General features: G+C 43.6%; 1 protein-coding gene across 1 annotated transcript in view; it reads right to left on the reverse strand.

The window, feature by feature from the left end:
* Positions 1-22,086, reverse strand: part of PDC (phosducin) — a 61,939-nt gene that overhangs the window by 13,168 nt on the left and 26,685 nt on the right. The window contains exon 2 of the mRNA XM_075182681.1: positions 9,323-9,404. Coding sequence (XP_075038782.1) covers positions 9,323-9,389 — 67 coding nt within the window. The 5' untranslated portion in view covers positions 9,390-9,404. The remainder of the gene's footprint in view (positions 1-9,322; positions 9,405-22,086) is intronic.

Raw genomic sequence — 22,086 nt, forward strand, 5'->3', positions numbered from 1 at the left:
CAGCATAGAATTTCCTCAGCCTGTTGTTTCAGTTTATTAGACAAAGCTGGCTCTATGGGCACCTCAGGCTTTTCAATGACAGCACTCACTACCCGAGGAGAGGTGTCCTCATCATACCAAGGAGATTGTCATGGTATTTTTGCTCCTCCCTTCTCCTCCCCAACTAATGGACCCTGTAATTGAGAGGACCAACCTCTAGAACTTCATATAGACCTTGACAGGGGGCAAAAAATTTGGTTTCCTGGGTGGGAATTTCGAACTACAGCTCTTTTATTATAACATCTCTTCTGTCCTTCCTGAGCCTTTTTTTACATGCTGTTGTACAATGGGCTCTATCTTTCCTAGCATCTCATACATTAGGGACACAAAAATATACAAGATAGCTCTGGGCTGTCTCCAGATCAATAATCCAAAGGGACTAAACCCTGTTGAGGCCTGGGGTACCTCACAGATAACAAACATAAAATGGGGAATAAGAGTGTCCCAATCTTTTTAGTCCTGCACCATGTACTTTAATGTGCAGTTAAAGCGCTCCACCAAGCCATCCATTTGTGAATGGTATATGGAGATGTGAAGAGCCGTCACCCCTAACTGACACATATCCTTCATCAGCTTGGACATGAACAAGGTGGCCTGGTCCGTGAGCATTTCCTTGGGTATTCCCAAGTATTTGAATATCAATACAAGTTCTTTAGCTATGGTGCTGAACTTTATGTTCCGTAGCGGAAGTACCTCTGGATATCTGGTCGCATAGTCAAGTGCCACTAGTATATATTGGTGCTGACTAGTGGATTTCTCCAGCGGCCCCATAAGGTCCATGGCTACCCATTCGGAGGGAACTTATACTATAGGTATCGGGATGAGAGGTTCCCTGTACATGGGTTTGGGACAGGTTCTCTAGCAAACGGGATAGGACCGGCAATCCAGCAATACCTTTTCACTGCCCTGTGTATCCCAGGCCAGTTAAACCCGAGCAGAACTCATTCCCGTGTTTTATCCTCCCCCAGGTGTCCCCCAGACATGTGTATGTTTTGGTTTTAACTCTAGCGGTACATGGACATGAGGAACCATCAACTGTTCTTTTTATTTTTTAACAAAATAAGGTATACCTTCTGCAGGCTGGGCCGCTTTCTCTACACCATTCACCTCAGTCACACTTTTAAAAGCATTTTCTAAATGTGCAGCTTAAATTGGTCAGGCGCAAAGTCCTGCAGAGGAAACAAAATTGGTATTGGGGACCAATCCATCACTGACAGGCGGTGTGGGCTCATCCACGATGTCACCAACCAATGTTAGTTTGGACTGTCCATGCTTTTGTGGAACTCCTGCTGTGACCCCCCAGGATAGCATTCTGGTTTGGTGATTCCCAAAGATCGAGGTCCAGATGTTGTTGATTCTTAGTCACATCCTTTAAGACTGGGCTTCCGACCGTTGCATCAGTTGGTGGCATGTCCAGCTGGACCCGCTCACCTTCTTTAAACAGTGGGAAATCTTACCACAGAATGAGTGGATATGGGAATTTAGGCGATATGGCAGCCACCACCAAAACTATTTGGTTTTTAAGTGTGACTGGCAGAAGTGTTCACTCATACTCCTCAGTTGTCCCATGTATGTATAGGACCTTCACCTTGGGCAACCGAGTAGTCTTGGTTTCGGGCAAGGCAGAGCTGGAAATCAACGTAAGTTTCTCTCAGAGTCAACCAATGCCAAGTCAAGGTTTTTGTTGATAAGCACAGTTACCCAGAGCAAACAAGGACTTCAGGATGTGGGACCCATGGTACAACAGCTTGGGAAAGCAGGCCCAACATGTCCAACAGAATAGTCCATGGGTTCCAGTAGTATTGGACACTCGGCCCTAAAGTGGCCTGACTCACCACATTCAAAGCACTTCAGATTAGACACCTTTGTTACCCGGCCCTCTGTTTGTAGCAGTTTTGCCATTGGACCCTGTAGTCAGGATTGTGAAACCTGGTTTTTGACGTAGCATCGGCTTTGGCGCGAATGCAGGTTCTTAGGTGATTTGCTGTAGCGCACAAAACCTCTATCATTGTGGCAAGTTCCTCATAAGTTTTTAGGTCTGATTGTAGCACCCACCTTTGCAGACTGTGGTTCAGCCCCCAGATGCAGTAATCTATCGCCAGAACTTCAATAATCCAGGTAGGCAAATTCACCTCAGATTGCAGTTATTTTTGTAAAGTTTTGGAAAGCTCAGCCGGTTTGTCTTTATCATAGCACAATTCGTGATAGTACTGGAACGGCCTGGCCCCGAAACCCCAATGCGAGCCAATATGTCAAACTTTATACACGGATAATCAGAGGCCTGGTCCTCATCCAGTTCCATATAAGCTCGCTGAGCTTCTCCAGTCAGATATGGCGCCAGCCTCTAAGCCCAAACTTCAGGAGGCAATTTTACACTTTTTGCAGCTCCCATAGGACACCAGATATTCTTCTATGTCATCAGCCGGCGACATTTTCTGCAGGGCAAACCAGATGGTGCATTTCTACCACACATCGTTTGGACTAACTCCAGGGCCATCTTTTCCATTGGGCATGATGGGCAGGAGCCCGGGGGCCCCACGGGCAAGGGGGCCCCATATGCAGGGCTCTTAATTAGAATAAATAATCCTGCAAAAGAAAAAACCTGCAAAAAAACCTTCAAGGGTCACTGAGCAAGTACATCTATCTATCTCTATCTCTATCTCTATATATCTATATCTGTATCTCTATACATCTATATCTATATATATATATCTATATATGTAGGGGCCCCGGTGCACTGCTTTGCCCGGGGGCCCATAATGTTGTTAAGATGGCCCTGACTAACTCTTCCCTTAAGTGCCTGGTGTTTACCTCATGTACCTCTGCAACTCGTAGCACCTGAGCTGGCTGTTTTTGCTGTTCAGTGGCAACATTCATGAGGGCTCTCAAAACTTTCTCCATGTTAGCGTCTATGCGGGTTGTGTAGCGTAAACTTGTTTCCTTGAGCATCTACACTTCTGACACCATTGGTGGTAAGAGCACACTGGTGAAACACACATGAACAACTTATTGCTTTTTACTTTTTTTTAATGTCAGGAAGGTAAAGTATTTGTTACCTATAAGATTCCACAGTTTCTTGTGACCCTAAACACAAAATAAGAGATTAGGGGGTAAATGTATCAAGCTGAGAGTTTTACCCAGATTCTAGCTATCATTTATTTAGTACATTCTACAAAATGACAGCTAGAATCTGATTGGTTGCTATAGGCAACATCTCCACTTTTCAAACCCGCCGGAAAACTCTCAGCTTGATACATTTACCCCCAGGTCTCTATAGATATATCATATTATAGTGAAACATCTCCTTCTGAACACCTCAGTTGTTTTGTTGACCAGCCAAAGAGAGTGGCTTCTTTCTGAAAGTACTCTTTTTATCAAGAGTACTATCTGGGGGTTTCAGACCTATAGACTAACAGTCTAATACAATCATATGTAGTTAGCCAGATTGAGTTAATTATCTTAAGTGTAAAATGTTCTTCCTATAGCAGTTGCATTTAAAGATTGTATCTGTATCCATGCAATTAAAGTCAAATCATTTTACAATGTGCATTCACTGCAAATGTCGTTAAGGTCAAAATTGTTATTTGTCTAAATTGATACATTTTTCATCAAACAAATGACTAGTTTGGTAACAATGTGATGGTAACTTGTTGTGACGTTATATTTATGTGACTGTACATAAATATAGCCATTCATTTTGAAAAATGTTACATGTGGAACTAGCCAATAGATAGCCTGAGGCTAATGCTCCCTCCTGTATCTCTGTGATGTTTTGCATATTTTAGGTAAGTTTGGTCTCTACTTGTTTGTATATTGTTGTGCATGTTACCCCCAGGGTTCAATGTTTTTATGCACATATTTAGCAAACAATAAACATGCCTGCTAATGCATTACCTAGCAATTCAGCAAGTATATACTAGAGATATTCACTGACCTCCTTGTTTTGGTTTTGGCAAAATCGCCCTCGCGTGTTTTGGTTTTGGATCTGTATTTTTTAGTAAAAAATATGCTAAAATCACATAATTTTGCTCTTTTTTTGTTCCTACATTATTATTATTGACCTCAATAACACTAATTCCCAGTCATTTCCAGTCAATTTTGACCTCACAGGTCACAATATTATTTTCATACATTTCAGGCAAATACTGCAGCGTGCTGCCTGGATGATAAGCGACAGACCAACGACACAGACACACTGCAGGTTATAGCACATCTTGGAAACATTGCCACACAGCAGTGGCAGAAAAGAAAAGTGGTGCAAGATGGAATTGTCCTTGGGCCCTCCCACCTACCGTTATGTAAGATATTGAAAAGGACATATACAGTTTAACAAAGCAAGCAAGACAGCGACAAGGAGTGCCACTTGGTTTGTTTGGGCCCCCACAAATCAAGCTAAAGTTTTGGAAATCGTATCACTACATTTTGGCAACTATGCTTGATCCTAGGTTTAAGAACTATGTCTTCTCTTTTTATCCAACTGACCCAGATCTCAAGAGATGCAATGAGCTCCTGGTCAGCAAGCTGACAGCTCATGTGGTACATGACACAACGACTCGTTCTCCCTCAGTTTCTTTGGCAACTGCTGCTAAGAAAAAACTTAGCTTTCCCAAGACACCCAGTGGTGATGCAGATGTGTCAGCACAACATTTGGGGATAAATGTATCAAGCTGAGAGTTTTCCGGCAGGTTTGAAAAACCAATCAGATGCTAGCTATCATTTATTTAGTACATTCTACAAAATGATAGCTAGAATCTGATTGGATGCTATAGGCAACATCTCCACTTTTCAAACCCTACGCAAAACTCTCAGTGTGATACATTTACCCCTTCGTCTGGTGTAAAAGAATTGCCCAAAAATCATGACAGCTCTGTTGTTAAATGAGCTACAAATTCCACGGGGAAGGCCATTACCTGCAATTACATCAAAGTACAGAGACTTCAGTAATGGTGGATTCCAGCAGGGATGAATTAATATTGTGTGAGGATGATGACATTGTAGATTGCAGGTGCTGTGATCTTGCTGAGAGAAGGGAGCTAGCTGATGCTGGTATGCTTGGTAATATATTGTGTAGAATTGCATGTTGGCAATTTTATGTCTTTCTACAGAAAATTTTCACCTTTATTAGAGAGGTGTTTTTTTCTTTAAAACGGTACAAGCTTTTTTTTTTTACATTTCTGTTTCCCAGCACTTGAACATAGGCTTTATGACGTGATGTAGAGGGATTAGTATCATCATGACTGGAGACTGGAAAGTGACAAGGACACTGCTACCTGTCCTGTTTCTGTATGAGCTATGGCACAGTAGAATATCACTCCAGACTTTTAACAACATTACCAGCCTTATTATTGGAATTTCTGTTTCACCACTAAACACTGCCACCTCTCCTGTTTGTGGGTGAGCTATGGCACAGTAGAATGTCACTGCAGCCTTTTAACAACACTACCAGCTGTATTATTGGAATTTCTGTTTCAAAACTAAACACTGCTACGTCTTCTGTTTCACTTTCTGGGTGAGCTATGGCACAGTACAATGCCACTGGAGACTTTTAACAACACTGCCAGCCCTATTATTAGTATTTCTGTTTTAGCACTCAACTCTGCCAACTCTCCTGTTTCTGGGTGAGCTATAGCACAGTAGAATGTCACTGGAGACTTTAAAGAACACTACTGCCACCACTTCTCTTTCTGTTCTAGCTATGACACTGCCCAACTGCACTGGAGACTGCCAACAACCCTGCTACCTCTTCTGTGTCTCTCTGCGAAACGGTGCAGGATCTCTGTGGAGGGCGGTATTTATAGCATCCAGAACTCGCAAGATCCAACAACGCGACAATGATGTTTTGGCTTGTTTTCAGTTCCAAAGGCGTGCAAGAGTACCGAACCGGGTCGGTACTCGGATCAGCTATGTTCGGGTTGACTCGGTTTTCTAGTATATACCCACTGGTATCTGACCTCTTCCCTCAATAATGCTGTAGGTTGTGGTAATGGGCTTCTTTGAAAATCTGGGTAATATTCTCCTATGGCAATTGTTCCCATGAGTCAGAGTTGAAGCAGAAACTGGTAACTGAAAAATCTCGCAGGCTGTTCAGGAGACCATAGTACCTTCTTTCACTAACAAAGATTGCATAGAATATGAGGGGGGATTAAAATTCCAAAAGTCCAGTCAAGTCAGGAGAGAAACACTTCCAAAATTAATAAGACAAGTGTGCTCACCAAGGCTGAAGAGGTAATGACAACATATACAGGCAGTGATTTATGCTCACCAATTAAAGTATTAAAGAGGCAGTCACAATATCATAACAGCTAATTTTTATTTGGAACCAAACAGACATTACGTTGTTTATTTTATGATTTGCTTGGCTGGCTATTGTAAACTGTTTCATATATGTTGGCCTGTGGCTTAGTTTTTGTGTGAATGTTGCTGTTGTGTGCTTGTCTTCCCCAGGAAACAGCGATCATATTATTTCAGATTAGTATTACGCACATGAAATGATTACATGGCACTGTTATGTGCTAATGTATTGAAAAAGTACATTTACCATCAAGTGATTTTATTTCTGGAAATTAATTTGCTATATAGCATTGGTGGAGCCACCTTGTTGTTTTAATCTATGCTCAGCTATGTGCTCTATTCGCGCTTCTACTATGTAGGGTAAGAGAAGTGGGGGTTGAAGAGAGTCAGTGTTGGAGCTGATGAAGGAAGATGGTGGGGGGGGGGTTAATAACAGGAAAAGATGTGGTAATGAATAGCAGGGGTGGTGGGGTTGAGGAAAAACATGGATAGGGAATAATGAGGAAGGATGATGGGAGGGGGCTGATGGATTAATAGGAAGGCGGGGGTTGATGAGTTACTGTTACTTCTATGCATTTGATTTCATAGCAGTGTGGCGGGAGCACGCTGCTGGTGTTGTTCTATGGGGAGTGCACTGAAGAAAGAGCTTTGACCCTGGAATTTCTGTCACCATCTCTCCTCTGCTATAATGTATGCTTAAATCTTTTTTTTAAACATTATTATTATCTTTTATTTATGAGGCGCCACAAAGGATCCGCAGAGCCGTACATAGAGCTTGGCCTAACAGTACAGGGTGACAATACATGGCATACAATACATGGCATACAAGGTAGTACAAAAAAAGTGCAGTAAGCACAGGGTAATAAATATACAAAGAGCAATATGTATAAACAAGTACCAATTTAGCAGAGAGAAGTACAAATGGCAAAGAGGTAAAAGTGAATTCCAATGTACAGATAGGAAGGGAAGGAGAAAGGGGGAGAAGCGAATAAAGGAATGCCCAGTAGAGTGGGTAACACTTACAGGAGCAAGGCAGAGATTTAAAGAGGAGACACATGAGAAGGGGAAAAGGGAGGCAGGAGTCAAGTGACGAAATGGAGAGACGAGGCGGAGGGCTAAGAGCAAGGGAAAACAGGAGAAGGACACAAGGAAACAGGGCCCTGCTCAAGAAAGCTTACAATCTAAAGGTGAGGGGGAGACTGACAGGAGACACAGAGTGGCAAGAGGGGGTGAGGGATGAGAACACTGAGGGGAGAGGGTTAGGTGGAGGAAGGGTAGGCTAACCTGAACAAGTGGGCTTTAAGGGTAGCATTTGAATTCTGATAGGTCTAGGTGAAAGCCTGATAGAATGGTGGAGATCGTTCCAGAGAAAGTGGGTAGCACGGGAGAAGTCTTGAATGCGGGAATGGGAGGTGGTGGTCAGATGGAAGGTGAGATGACAGTTGTTGGATGACTGCAGTGGGTGAGAAGGAGTATGAGTGGAGATGAGATTAGAGAGATATTGAGCAGTGGAATTAGAGAGGGCTTTAAAAGACAAATCTTGCCTTTAAACACATTGCTGTTATAAATCTAGCTGTATAATTCGCTAATTTGCAAAACAAATTAACACATTTACCCCCAGATGTGTATTTTGGAGAAAGGACCCCAAAGTATGTATCATGCACAAGTGAAAGCATGACTGCTAAGCACACCCTACTATCACATTTGTTTCACCCCATAATTAAACTATAAATCCATTATATTGCTCATTAAACTCTCATTCCTGTCACATATATTTCTTAACAGTAAGTGGACATTGGGGAGGACCTTATTTTAAGTCCGAAATATATTTTGCCAATGTGGTTTAAGTTTGTGCCCGTTTTGTGTAGTTTAGAGCCCTGCAGTGTCACACTAAACGGAAACATCTTCATGTATGTGCAATAATCATTCCTGCCAGTTCAATTAAATATCTCATCCCACAAAACAAAATTGACTGTGGATCTTGTGCATAGTTAGGTGTATGGTTGCATATATCCAGGAGCAGTGAAAAACTCTTCATCGGCATCAGTCAACCATTTATCCTGTGCAAAATATACAGGTTTCATATTGGAGAAAAATGCCCCCAAACTCATTTTGTTCCTAATTTGACTGAACAAGCTTTTGACTGAGCTCTTGCCTAGAGCTTTTAAAACCCTCTGGAACATAATTTTTTGATAGTTCTACTACACCTAAAAGAGCTTATACATGTTTACACTGTAACTGCTTATTGTACCCTTTCAAATGGTGTCCCACTACTCTTTTCCCCAACCTAAGAAGTTAGGTTCAGAGTTGTGTAGTAAGAGTGACTTCTCAATGGCTGGGCTTTGTCTCTTTCCATACAGATGCCATGTTCACTATTTACATATTGATCAACAGATTAAATTACCTGCACAGTTTATGCTGACAGCATTTTCCTCTGCCGCTATCATTTTTGGCATTGAGTGTCTACACTTTGGTTATTGTGCACCATACATGTGTGTCAAACTAGCTGGGGTTGTACAAATATCTGGAACCCCTTTAAGTAAACTTTAATATTCGCCTCAGGTGAGACTTTCTCATTGGGTTGAAAGGGGCTGCTGTTCATTATGCCTGCTGTTCCTGATACATATCTCCCATAACCTCATTCATGAGTGTGTTCTTCAGGAATTTTAAGAACTGTACGTAACTGATTTTGTTTGTTTTTTCCTAAAAGTGTTCCACATAAACAGTATTTGTGTTTACGATTTCCTGTAAGTAAATAGTTACCAATAGTTTATGTTCAGTATCCACAAAGAAAGGTTACATCAGTGGGGAGATGACTTTCTTGCCAATATTATTAACAAAAGTATACAACACCTGGACAACCCCTTTAAAAGCTTTTAATTTTAAAAGTAATGAAAATTTATCAAACTAAATGTATTTAATAGGCTAAAACAGAAATGCAATTTTGTAAAACAAAAATGCTATTTTAGCCTGCTCTGGGTTTTTTTTTTACCTGTGTTTGTAGCAGATCCTTCAAAATCAGTTTCCTCCTCGACACTTTGAGTGTCAATGTCTTCCATGGCTCTGTGTGCAATCTACAGAAAAAGAAAACATCTGATTGTTCAATCACTGTGCAGAGACAATTTATTGTTATATGTTCGTCATAATGTTGTTATTATTATCCTTTATATAGCACCAACATATTACATAATGTTTAATTATTCAAATAGCCAGTTAGCCTAACAGTATTTTTTTAGACCATGGATGGAATTTGGAGAACGTAGAATAAATCCGTGCAAACACACGGAAAAAATATCAAAATAAATCTTTTTGGGTTGAATCAAAGCTAGAGCTCCAGCAATGCAAGCAATTTCATAGCATAATTCCACATATCTGCAATTTAATGGTTCTGTATAAGGACAGAATCATCCTCCTTGATTGTGATCTTGTTGCTACATAGCATATTTCAAATTGTTTTAAATATTTATATTTAATTTAAACTGGAGTACATCCTAAATTCAATTGGTGGTAATCACTTCAACGATGACGATAACTCCGACTCAGACAACACCTACAAACACAAACGATTTAATGAAAAAACTACTGGAATCTACACAGACTTACCTGAAAACCGACTCTGCAGATATTTCACACGCCGGTCCCATAGTTAGGTGCCGGCGCTGTGACTTTCCCTTTAAGAACCATGATTCTGCTTGCTTCTGCCTCAAAGACATTACTTTCACAGGTGTTCCTGGCTATTGTGATCTGGACCTCCTCCTGAACCTCATTGGTCATGGAGCACTATATTAACCTCCCAAGGTTATGGGCTCATTGCCTGTTCTTCGTGTTACTCTGGTTGCATTTGGATCTGGCTGTATACCTCTCTTTCCATGTGTCCGTTACCTGCTCGCTGGACTGAACTCCTTACTGCTGTTCACCTGCAAGCTGCAAACTCCTCACTGCTGTTCACCTGCAAGCTGCAAACTCCTCACTGCTGTTCACCTGCAAGCTGCAAACTCCTCACTGCTGTTCACCTGCAAGCTGGAACTCCTCTCCGCTATTCATCTGCACGCTGAACGAGTATCGGGAGTTGTTGTTAAACCTGTGCCTTATCTATTGGTTCACCTTTATGTCTGGCTGGCTAAGATCGCTGCATCTCGCTGTAAGAGCTACTATCAAGTTACTTGTCACCTGTAGTTCCACATCTGACACGGGTTATCCTTACTCTGCTGTTACCTGTTTACTGGACTGTTATTGTGAACTACTTGTTGTGCCGGTGGCTAGTACTTGGGCTCAAGTTACGTGTCTCTGTTCATTTGCTTCATACTACAGCAAACTTACCATTGCAGTTACAATGAATCCTGCTACCTGTAGTTCCACGCATGGTTCAGATACTACTCGCGTCTCTGCTACTTCTAGGCAACATTCTACTGCACGTGTCAGTGTTCATCCAAGTCCTTGGGTGATGTTTAACGCTTACTGCTTTTCTTAATAAGAATCAGCGATTCCAGTACCACCTGCTATGTTGAGTCATCTCTACTCTCGGATCAGCTAAGTTCTATATACTACTCTGTTTGGACTGTAAGCTGTACCAGTGATTCACATTCATCTGCTGTGTGGTTCTCTATTGGATCCTAGTGTTCTTGTTTATCATCACTGCGTTGAACTGTATATCATCTCATCTCATGCTGCTGCCAAGGGTTACCGACTGAAGTAGCATATGTGATTAATGTCTGCATTACAACAAATTGCTGTGTATTCATCTTTGCCAATATATATATATCTAATTCCTTCCATTACTGTTGTACCAACATTCAATATAATACGTTGCAGCACTACTACTTTCTCCTGTGTTATTATTGATGCTTGTAAGCCCTGAACTTATCCTAACAATATTATTGTGTTCTGCCTCCACCATCCTCTATAGTAGAGGCAAGGGATCTGCAAAACACCCTCAGAGCCGTGCAAGATATATCCGATGGCAGCAGAAGGCTGACAGGACCTCCTTCCGAATGTCCAGCTCTCCGGCAGTAGTGTCTGACGTCAGTGCAACCTGTATGAATGTTAATTTAAAGTGACAATGTTGGTACCCCGCAGGTTAATGACTAAGGCCCTAAGTGTTTAAACACTTAACCTGCGGGGCCCCGACATTGCCACTTTAAATTAAAATTAATGCATGTCGCAATGACGTCAGACACTACTGCCAGAGAGCTGACCATTCGGAAGGATGTCCTGTCAGCCTTCTGCTGCCATCGGATATCTGCAGAGTCGGTTTTCAGGTAAGTCTGTGATTCCAGTCGTTTCTTCATGAAATCATTTTTTTTGTAGGTGTTGTCTATGTAGGAGTTATCGTTCTCGTTGAAGCGTACCCAACCCAATTCAATGACATGTAAACATACATCCACATTTCATTGTTGGATAGTTGAATTTGTACAGTTTGTGGTTTATTTAATAACGTGTTGTTATATTCACAAATTGATTAAAATAGATTCCAGGGACGCTTTGCTGCTGATCTGGAGCATCCTTAGTACATCACCCACGATATTGTTGTGGCAGACGGTAGAGCTCTACATCCCCATCTTATTATGTTTACTGAATTTGGATACTCTTAAATCTTAATTTATAATGCCAAAAGAATAAAAATAGATGGTAAGAATGACATCCCACATCCTGAAAATAAGTAATTATGTTGTGCAACTAGTTAATATTGAGCAAGGACATATCCAAGGGCACAAATTTCCAGGGGATAGCCTTTTAAAGCCTGGAGCTTTCACCAGAGCCTTGCAGAGTAACAAGCGCTGTGACTTAAGTGCAAAGTTATTAAAAAAACATCTGGACCAATTAGATAAATAACTAATTAGTGTTAAATACTGTGGGAGTGATTTGGGTGGCATGCACATGTACATGTATTTATGTATAGTCAAGAGGTAAGAAGTTAATGTGATTAGATTAAGATAAACAAGTCAGGCTGAAATGACGAACAATGCTTCCATATTAGCTACAAATTACTGCAGTTGATAAGAGGTTATTGGCTTACTTGTTCTATCCGATTTAAAAGAATTACTTCATAGTAAGAATCCATGTGAAGCAGTTAAACATTAGTTGTGTAAAGTCACATTCCTCAAGTCAAATACTTTGAAACATATATTTATAGTGCTGTTTACTTTACCAATCTCTGTTGACTGTAAAACCATGCTGCGAAAGTCTCTAACGGAATCTCTAAAGATATACTAAGAAATTCTGTAATTAAATTATTAAAGACTATACTGCCTTGAGATTTAATTACTGGACTATTTGCTTGCTCAATTTGAGTTGTGGTTCAGTTAATAATTCACTTCGATGCACTGTGCATGCACCAGAACTTACACCTGAATTTAAAGTAACATGTAATTTGCACTTGCGGCCCCTTACTGCTGGAAAGGTTGATCGGCGAGATTCATAGGTAAGTTTAGCACAGTAAGGGTGAACACGCACAATTGAAACACGCACCATAGAGATCCGTCCTATTTAGAGTTGTCCGCATTACTAGATACGCCTAATAATAATAATTAAAGTGCCGCAAGGCTGGTGTAAACATTAATGGTTATGACAACCTTTGCACATAACTTTACAGTGTTATAAAACTACTTTTAGCTAGGTCTGAAAATATTTGGACTGTGACACAATTTTCATAATTTTTGCTCTGTGCGCCACCTCATTGGATTTGAAATACAACAATGGGGATGCAATGTTAGTGCAGACTTTCAGCTTTAATTCAACGTTTTGAACAAAAATATTGTTTAAAACGTTTGCAACCATTTTTTATACACAGTCCCTATTCTCAGGGGTTCAAATGTAATTGGACACATTAACATAATCATAAATAAAATGTTTATTTTTAAAACTTTGTTGCAAATCCTTTGCAGGCAATGACTGAAGTCTAGAACCCGTGGACATCACCAAATGTTGGGTTTTCTCCTTTGTTATGCTTTGCCAGGCCATAACTGCAGCTGAATTCAGTTGTTTGTCCGTGGGGCTTTCTGCCTTTAGTTTTGTCTTCACCTAATGAAATGCATGCTCGATCAGGTTGAGGTCATGTGATTGCATAATATTTCACTTCTTTGCTTTATAAAACTCCTGGGTTGCTTTCACAGTGTGTTTTGGGTCATTATCCATCTGTACTGTGAAGTGCTGTCCAATCAACTTTGCTGAATTTGGCTGAATCTGAGCAGACAGTATAACCCTATACACTTCAGAATTCATCCGTCTACTTCTGTCTTCTGTCACATCAATAAACACTACTGACCCAGTGCCATTGGAAGTCATGCATGTCCATGTCATGACAATGCCTCCACCATGATTTACAGATGATGTGGTATGCTTCTGATCATGTGCCATTCCCGGCCTTACTTTTTCTCCTCATCATTCAGTACAGGTTGTTCTTAGTATCATCTGTCTAAAGAATGCTGTTTCAGAACTGGGCTGGCTTTTTTAGATGTTTTTTCTGGCAAAGTCTAATCTGGCCTTCCTATTCCAGAGGCTTATGAGTGGTTTGCACCTTGTAGTGAACCCTCTGTATTTGCTCTCATGAAGTCTCTTCTTTATGGTAAACTTGGATAATGATATGCCTACCTCTTGGAGAGTGATCGTCACTTGGCTCAATGTTGTGACGGGGTGTCAGGTGCCGTCCTGCTTCTGCCTCTTGACGGTCGCCTGCCCCATTGTGATGACCGCATTCTGTTGCATAGTGACGGGACATTCTCCGTTTCTATTCGCATGCATACGCAGAGCTTGGTATTTCGTCGCATAGTGACAAGAGACGTTCTCCAGCTCCGATCCGCACGCTTGTGCAGGACATCGCATTCCGTCGCATAGCGACAAGAGACACTCTCTGTTTAGCAGTTGGTTGCGTTCCTCCAGCCAAAAACTGCAGAACCAATCAGAGAACACTTCCTTCTATTTAAAGATCACTCTGACTCCTTTAGAGTGCCAGAGTATTTGGTCTTCAGCCCTGATCCAGCATTTATTCCTGTGTATCTTGGTCATTTGGATTCTGATCCCAGCTTGTTCCTGGCTTCTACTTTGGCTCCTGATTCTGTCTTAGAGTGATTCCCAGTTCTGACTTGGCATCCTGACCATTCTCCTGCTTCTGATTTTGGCTGTGATTGTCTCTCTGGTTTTGACCCGGTTCTGCTGACTACCCTGTGCACTGCTGCATCCGGCCTTCCTTTCGGTATTCTGGTGCTCCATCACCGCTCCCTCGTTGGACACCTCTCCAGCTAACTGATACTGAGGGCCGCGACCTGCAAGTCTCTTGCAGCGGAGTCCATACCTCCTTGCGGGGATCCCAGAGGCGTGTTAGACTCAGGCCTCAGTACTCAGTAGCCCCACCTGCTGGTATGTGTCACCATTTTCATCCTCGTGGTTGTGACAGTATACTCTGGTCATGTCAAATACCGAATGCATCTGTGACCTCTCCGCTGCTGATCTCCTGCAGCACCTAGAATAACGTGTCAATCAACAGGAGGTTAATCAGACACAACTCCTGCAGTGTTTACAGGGATTAACTACACATCTGGATACTCTTCATAGTATTTTGACTCCTCCAGGAGCATCTGCTACGCCCACACCCCCTATTGTCAGCACGTCTTCTTCAGCTACTCCCAATTCTGCTAGTGGAATTCACATTCCACCTCCTGACAAATTTAGTGGTGATCCAAAGAGATGCAGAGGGTTTCTCAACCAGTGTGCCATCCAGTTTGAACTATCTCCTGAAAATTTTTCTTCTGAACGAGCCAAGTTTGCATAATTTATTTCACTACTCACGGATCAAGCTTTTGCTTGGGCCTCTCCTCTCTGGGAGCGCGACGACCCCCTGTTGCAGAATTCCTCTTCCTTTATCAAGACCTTCAGAATAGTGTTTGATGAGCCTGGTCGGGTTGCATCTGCAGCATCCAGTATTCTGAAGTTACGTCAGGGAAGCCTCACCGTGGGCCACTACGCTGTTCATTTCAGGACTCTTGCCTCAGAACTAAAATGGAATATTGAGGCACTTGTAGCAGCTTTCTGGCAGGAGCTGGCAGATCGAATCAAGGATGAATTGACATCTAGGGATTTACCTGCCCACCTTGATGACCATATCTCTTTATGCGTCAAGGCTGATATCCGATTTTTGGAACGGACTCAGGAACAAGAACAATCTCGCAGGGCTACTCCACTCTTGGCTACCACCTTTCAAAACCCAGCTATTCCTCCTAAGGAGCCCATGCAAATTGGGCTTTCTTGTCTGACATTTGAGGAGCGGGAACAAAGGTTTAAGAACCATCTGTGCCTCTACTGCGCTGACCCAACTCACATTATGTATAAGTGCCCCAGGAGACAGGGAAACACAAGGTCCTAGTCGGTGCCGGGAAGGCCGGTCTATGACTGAGAACGTCTTCTCCCTGTTCTCAAGATAAAACTGATTTTTTGGATGCCTATCATCATTCATTCTTCCAAGGGTCCGGTCTCACTCCAGGCCTTCGTGGACTCAGGTGCGACAGGGAACTTTATTTCCACATCATTAGCAGCTAACCTTCAATTACCCCATTGTTGCAATGCTCCACTCGTCCTATTCAATTGCAGGTTGGTCTTCCCGGTTTTGAGTGGATCTCCATTCTGGTTCTTCCACAGACTATTAATCCAGTAATTTTGGGGTTACCTTGGTTAAGGGATCACTCACCATAATTTGATTGACAACGAGCTCAGGTTATCTCTTGGGGTCCGCTCTGCAGAGATCGATGTTTATGTGCCCTTCCTGTCAGACGCCGTCCCCGCTGATTCCCTGTCAGACGGGGAACGGACGTCTGATCTCCCCGGTGGCTGCCACGGACTTCCGGATTGCGGGCGCATGCGCCCTGGCCTCAGTTCCGTTGCTAGGCAACGGGACGCTGCTTCAGATTCCGCCTCCGCTCTCCACCAATCACTTCTGTTTGGACTCTATTTAAACCTGCCTCTGGCGCCATTAGGGTGCCAGAGTAACAGGTTCATCACCAGTGTTCCTGGCTTCCCTATTCCTCCATACTCCTGAGTATCCTGATTCCTAATTACCTGTTGTGACCCCGGCTTGGCGACCATTCTACTCTTCTGTGTGACCCATTCTGTACTGTGACTTTGGCTTGGCGACTATTCCTTGGATTACCCTTTTGTACCTGATATTCCTGATTGCTGTGATCCGGAACCGTCTGACCTCTCTACGCTACACTGGTAACTGGCTAACAGGACCGTGACCTGCGTGCTCTCTGCTGCGAAGTCCAAACCTCCTTGCGGGGGTCCCTGGTAAACACCAGGGGTACGTTAGACTCCGCGCCTGTTTGACCAGCGGCACCAATACCGGTTAGTGTCATATCATCTTCAGCCTCATAGGCCTACAGCGTGACAGTTTACTCTGGCCATGACTGACGGTACCGGAGAACCCTCATCCCGAGACCTCCTCATCCATTTAGGAGTACGGGTAGAACGCCAGGAAGCCAACCAAGCACAACTCTTGCAGTGTTTACAAGGAGTGATTTCCCGTTTGGATGCCCTGAGCACCTCTCAGGCAACAGCCCCAGTTCCTGATCCTGCTCCGGCTGCTGCTCCACCGAGCGCAGTACTGGCTACCTCTAGAACACTACGGATTCCAACCCCAGAGAAATACGACGGTAATCCCAAAGGATGCCGTGGATTCCTAAATCAGTGTTCCATCCAATTTGAACTTTCACCAGAGAACTTCACATCTGAGAGAGCTAAGGTGGCCTATATTATTTCCCTCCTGATGGGACAGGCCCTAGCTTGGGCCTTGCCACTATGGTAACGAAGAGATGGATCTCTCCTTCATTCTGACACTTTCATTGAGAACTTCCGGAGGGTATTTGATGAACCTGGTCGCGTGTCTTCGGCTGCATCCAGCTTGTTAGCTCTTCGCCAAGGTTCTTTAACTGCAGGTCAATACGCGGTTCAGTTCCGTACCTTAGCCTCAGAATTAGGCTGGTATGATGAAGCCCTCTCTGCCACCTATTGGCAAGGCCTGTCAGTACCAGGGGTACGTTAGACTCCGCGCCTGTTTGACCAGCGGCACCAATACCGGTTAGTGTCATATCATCTTCAGCCTCATAGTCCTACAGCGTGACACTTCCTATTAGAAACCCAGTCATAAGCTTCCGTCAGAGTACGCCTCCTTCGAAGATGTGTTCAGCAAGACTGCCGCTGAGATTCTTCCACCCCACCACCCCTGGGATTGTCCCATTGAGCTTTTTCCAGGAAAGAATATTGCTCGGGCAGAACCTACTCTCTTTCCCTTCCCGAGACTCAAGCTCTGACTGAATATGTCTCTGAGAACTTTTAACGAAGTATTCCTCACCCGCTGGTGCAGAATTCTTCTTTTGTCAAGAAGAAGGATGGTTCACTGAGACCATGTATTGATTACAAATTAAAGATTACTCAATGCCATTACCGTGACAAATAGGTACCCTATACCTCTTGTCTCTGAATTATGCGATCGGATTAAAGGTGCCACAGTGTTCACCAAATTAGACCTCAGAGGGGCCTACAATTTGATTAGGATCTGTGAGGGCGATGAATAGAAGACTGCCTTTAACACCCGGGATGACCACTACGAATATCTGATGATGCCTTTTGGCTTGTGCAATACCCCGGCGGTCTTCCAGGAGTTCATTATTGAGATTTTCCGAGATCTATTATATCTCTCAGTGATTGTCTACCTAGATGACATTTTAATATTCTCCAAGGATCTAGAGTCTCACCGAGCTCACATCAAGGAGGTCCTCTCTCGACTACGTCTCAGCCATCTATATTGCAAACTGGAGAAGTGTGTCTTTGAGGTTTCTCAGGTACATTTCCTTGGGTTATATTGTGTCTGGTGCCGGTCTATCCATGGATCCAGGGAAAGTTGCCACCATCCTCAATTGGCCACAACCTTTGGGTCTCAAGGCAATTCAACGTTTTATTGAATTCGCCAATTATTATCTGCATTTTATCCAAGATTTCTCTTCTCTCATCTCCCCAATAACTCTCAGCCACAAGGGAGCATCCAAATCATGGTCTGCCAAGGCTCTCAGTGCCTTCCAGTCTTTAAAAAGGGCATTCTCCTCCGCCCCTATTTTGCAACAGCCTGATCTGTGTCAGCCTTTCTTCGTTGAGGTTTATGCTTCCTCCATTGTTATAGGAGCCATTCTTTCACAGAAAGATTGTAATGAGAAGTTTTATCCCTGTGTTTTTTGTTCCAGAAGATTCTCCACTAGTGAACAGAAATACAGCAACGGGTATAAAGAGTTATTAGCCATTAAGACTGCCTTAGAGGAGTGGAGACACTTGTTAGGGGGGGCTGAGCATGATGTTACTGTGTACGCGGACCATAAAAATTTTACTTATCTGCAAACAGCTCAATTTTTGAACCCGCGCCAGGCCCGATGGTCCTTGTTTTTGCCTGCTTTAACCTCATTTTAACCTTCCGACCTGGGGTTAAGAATACTAGGGCTGACGCTCTCTCCTGTTCGTTTGATGATAACGATGTCCAACCCTCTCCCACTCCTAGAACTATCTTGGATCTTGCCAGTATTGTGGCCCTCACTAGAACCTCATACATGGTTCCCCCTGCTGGTCATTCTTTTCTTGCTCCGAAGCTTTGCCTCATTGCTCTCAAGTGGGCACATGATTCCCCATTTGCCGGTCATGCTGGTGGCAAGAAAACCCTCTTGCTAATCTCTAGGGATTATCCAGGGAGACGTGCAAGTCTATGTTTCTGCTTGTGGAGTCTGTGCCAGACGTAAGATGCCTAGGCAATATCCTTCAGGACCTCTGGTTCAACTCCCTATTCCAGAGAGACCATGGACTAGTATTTCTATGGATTTTGTCACCGACCTACCAGCTAGTCATGGATTCAATACTATCTGTGTAGTAGTGGATAGATTTTCCAAAACGGGCTCATTTCATCCCTCTCAAGCGACTCCCTTCTGCCTCTGTTCTTGCCAATCTTTTTATCAAAGAGATTTACTGTCTTCATGGTTGTCCCCGGGATATTATCTCTGATACAAGAGTTCAGTTTGTTTCCAAGTTCTGGAGATCATTTTGCAGAGTTGGGTGTCAGTCTAAAATTTTTATCAAGCTTCCATCCCCAGACAAATGGTCAGACCAAGAGGGTTAACCAAGATTTGGAGCAGTTTCTCAGGACTTATTCCTTGAGCAATCAGTCTGAATGGAGTTGTATTCTGTGTTGGGCAGAGTTTGCTCATAATAACCATGTGCACAAATCCACTGGTTTGTCTCCATTTTTTCTTACCTACAGCCTTCACCCCCTCCTCCCTGAACTTTCTTAACCTGGTTCAGCTCTCCCAGCCGTGCAGAATCTCATTCAGGATTTCTCCCAAATATGGTCTCAAGCTAAATCCAAGTTATTGGAATCCTTCCAACACTACAAGTCCAGCGCTGCTCGTCGTTGTAGACCATTTACTTGCCTTCAATTTGGGGACAGAGTGTAGTTGTCCACACGGAATTTGAAACTTCGAGTTCCTACCATGAAGCTCGCTCCTCGTTATATTGGACCTTTTCAAATCACTCAAGTCATTAATTCACATTCAGACTTTATCTTCTTACGACACTCAAGATTCATAATGTCTTTCATATTTCTTTGCTAAAACGGCTGATCCTAAACAGATTTGTGAGGAGACCTGCTCCCCCGATTCCGGTGAACACGGAAGATGGGGAGGAGTTTGAGAGAGATCAATCAGATTTTCCCATCAACTGGAAGGGTTATGGTCCAGAGGAGAGGTCTTGGGTCGATGTACAAGAGATTCATGCCCCTCGCTTATTGGCTAAATTTAAGAAGGCGAGGGAAGCGAACCTTACAAGCCTTGACTAAGAAGAGAGGAGAGGCTACTGTGAGGCACCATCCTGCTTCTGCCTCTAGATGGTCGCCTGCCCCCTTGCGTTGCCCGTGTCCCATTGCTTAGCGACAGAACATTCTCCGTTTCTATTTGCATGCATACGCAGAGCTTGGTATTCCGTTTCATAGCGTTAAGAGAAGTTGTCCAGCTCCGATCCGCACGCATGAACAGGGAATCGCTTTCCGTCGCTGTCACTGTATCAACGAGGGAAAGCTAGATCCTGGTAGTTCAACCGGGATTGGCGTGACTTCAGCCAGAGGCGCGGAGTCTAACAAGTGAAAGGTCTTCGCCAGGGATTCCCGCAAGGGAATATGGACTTCGCAACTTCCACTTGCAGGTCGCGACCCCCTAGAGAATTTCCCAATGAACCACAAGAGATTGAGCGAAGGATTTGACAGGCAGTAAACCACGGAAGATGTAGAAGAGGTAGAGGAACTGGAGATCTGTAGCCATTACTACTGACAAATGGAGTATGGTGATGATCTGTAAAATTACCACTAGGGGGTGGATTGCATCGATGATCCGCAGAGTTACAAGTAAATAGCAATGATCTGCAGCATTGTCACTAGGGAGAGTGGTCTGTAGTGATGACCTACAGTGTGCCACTAGGGAATGGTTAGTAGGGAAGATTTGCAGCGTTGCCACTTAGGAAGTGGTTACTAGTGATAATCTGCACCTTTGCCACTTAGGAAGTGGTTAGTAGTGATTATCTGCAGCGTAAAACCCTGGAAGAGCAGGAACATTAGTTTACTGAATATGGGAACCCACAGGAACCATGAATTAAGTAGAACAGGAGCTGCTTCCAGAACAGAAGATTGGAACTGACTGAAAGAACCAGCCCAGACTCAAGGCTAGAGAGGCTAGATATAGGGCTGGTTCATTAGGGCAGCCAATAGTCAGGCAGAACAAGGGGAGAACAGTTGACAGCGGAAGGGCTGGCCAACAGAGACAATGCTGGAGAGGTGTCAGGACAGCCACAGCGGTTGAGCAGGTAAGACAGGCTGGCGGGGACGGAGCGGGAGAGGAACGGGTGCGCACGCAGGCTCCCGGGGAGATGCCGCAGGAGACCGGCGCGTTACAGTCACATAGCGACAAGAGACACTCTCTCTTCCTGTTTAGCGGTTGGTTGCTTTAATCCAGACGAAAACTGCAGCACCAATCAGAGAACACTCCCCTCTATTTCAAGATCACTCTGACTACGTTCGTTCCTGTGTATCTTGCTCATTTGGATTCTGACCCCGGCTTGTTCCTGACTTCTCCTTTATTTCCTGATTCTGGCTTAGAGTGATTCCTGGTTCTGACTAGGCTTCCTGACCATTCTCCTGCTTCTGATTATGGCTGTGATTGTCTCTCTGGTTTTGACTCATTTCTTCTGACTACCATGTGGACTGCTGCATCCAGATTTCCATTCAGTATTCTGGTGCTCCATCACCACTACCTCATTGGACACCTCACCAGCTAACTGATACTGAGGACCGCGACCTGCACGCCTCTTGCAGCGGAGTCCATATCTCTTTGCGGTGGTCCCTGGTGAAAACCAGAGGCGTGTTAAACTCCCCGCCTCAGTACTCGGTACCGCCAACTGCTGCTAGGTGTCACCATATTCATCCTCGTGGTTGTGACACAGGGTATTTCTTTACCATGGAAAGGACACAGCAATTATCCACCACTGTTGTCTTCTGTGGACGTCCAGACCTTTTTGTATTGCTGAGTTCACCAGTGCATTCTTTTTTTTTTTCTCAGAATGTACCAAACTGTTGATTTGCCCACTCCTATGCTTCCCACTATCTATCTTATGGATTTTATTTTTGGTTTTGAAGCCTGTTTCACTTGCATGGAGAGCTCCTTTGACCACATGTTTTAGGCTCACAGCAAC

This window comes from Mixophyes fleayi, chromosome 8 (assembly GCF_038048845.1).
Source record: "Mixophyes fleayi isolate aMixFle1 chromosome 8, aMixFle1.hap1, whole genome shotgun sequence".
Taxonomy (NCBI): Eukaryota; Metazoa; Chordata; class Amphibia; order Anura; family Limnodynastidae; genus Mixophyes; species Mixophyes fleayi.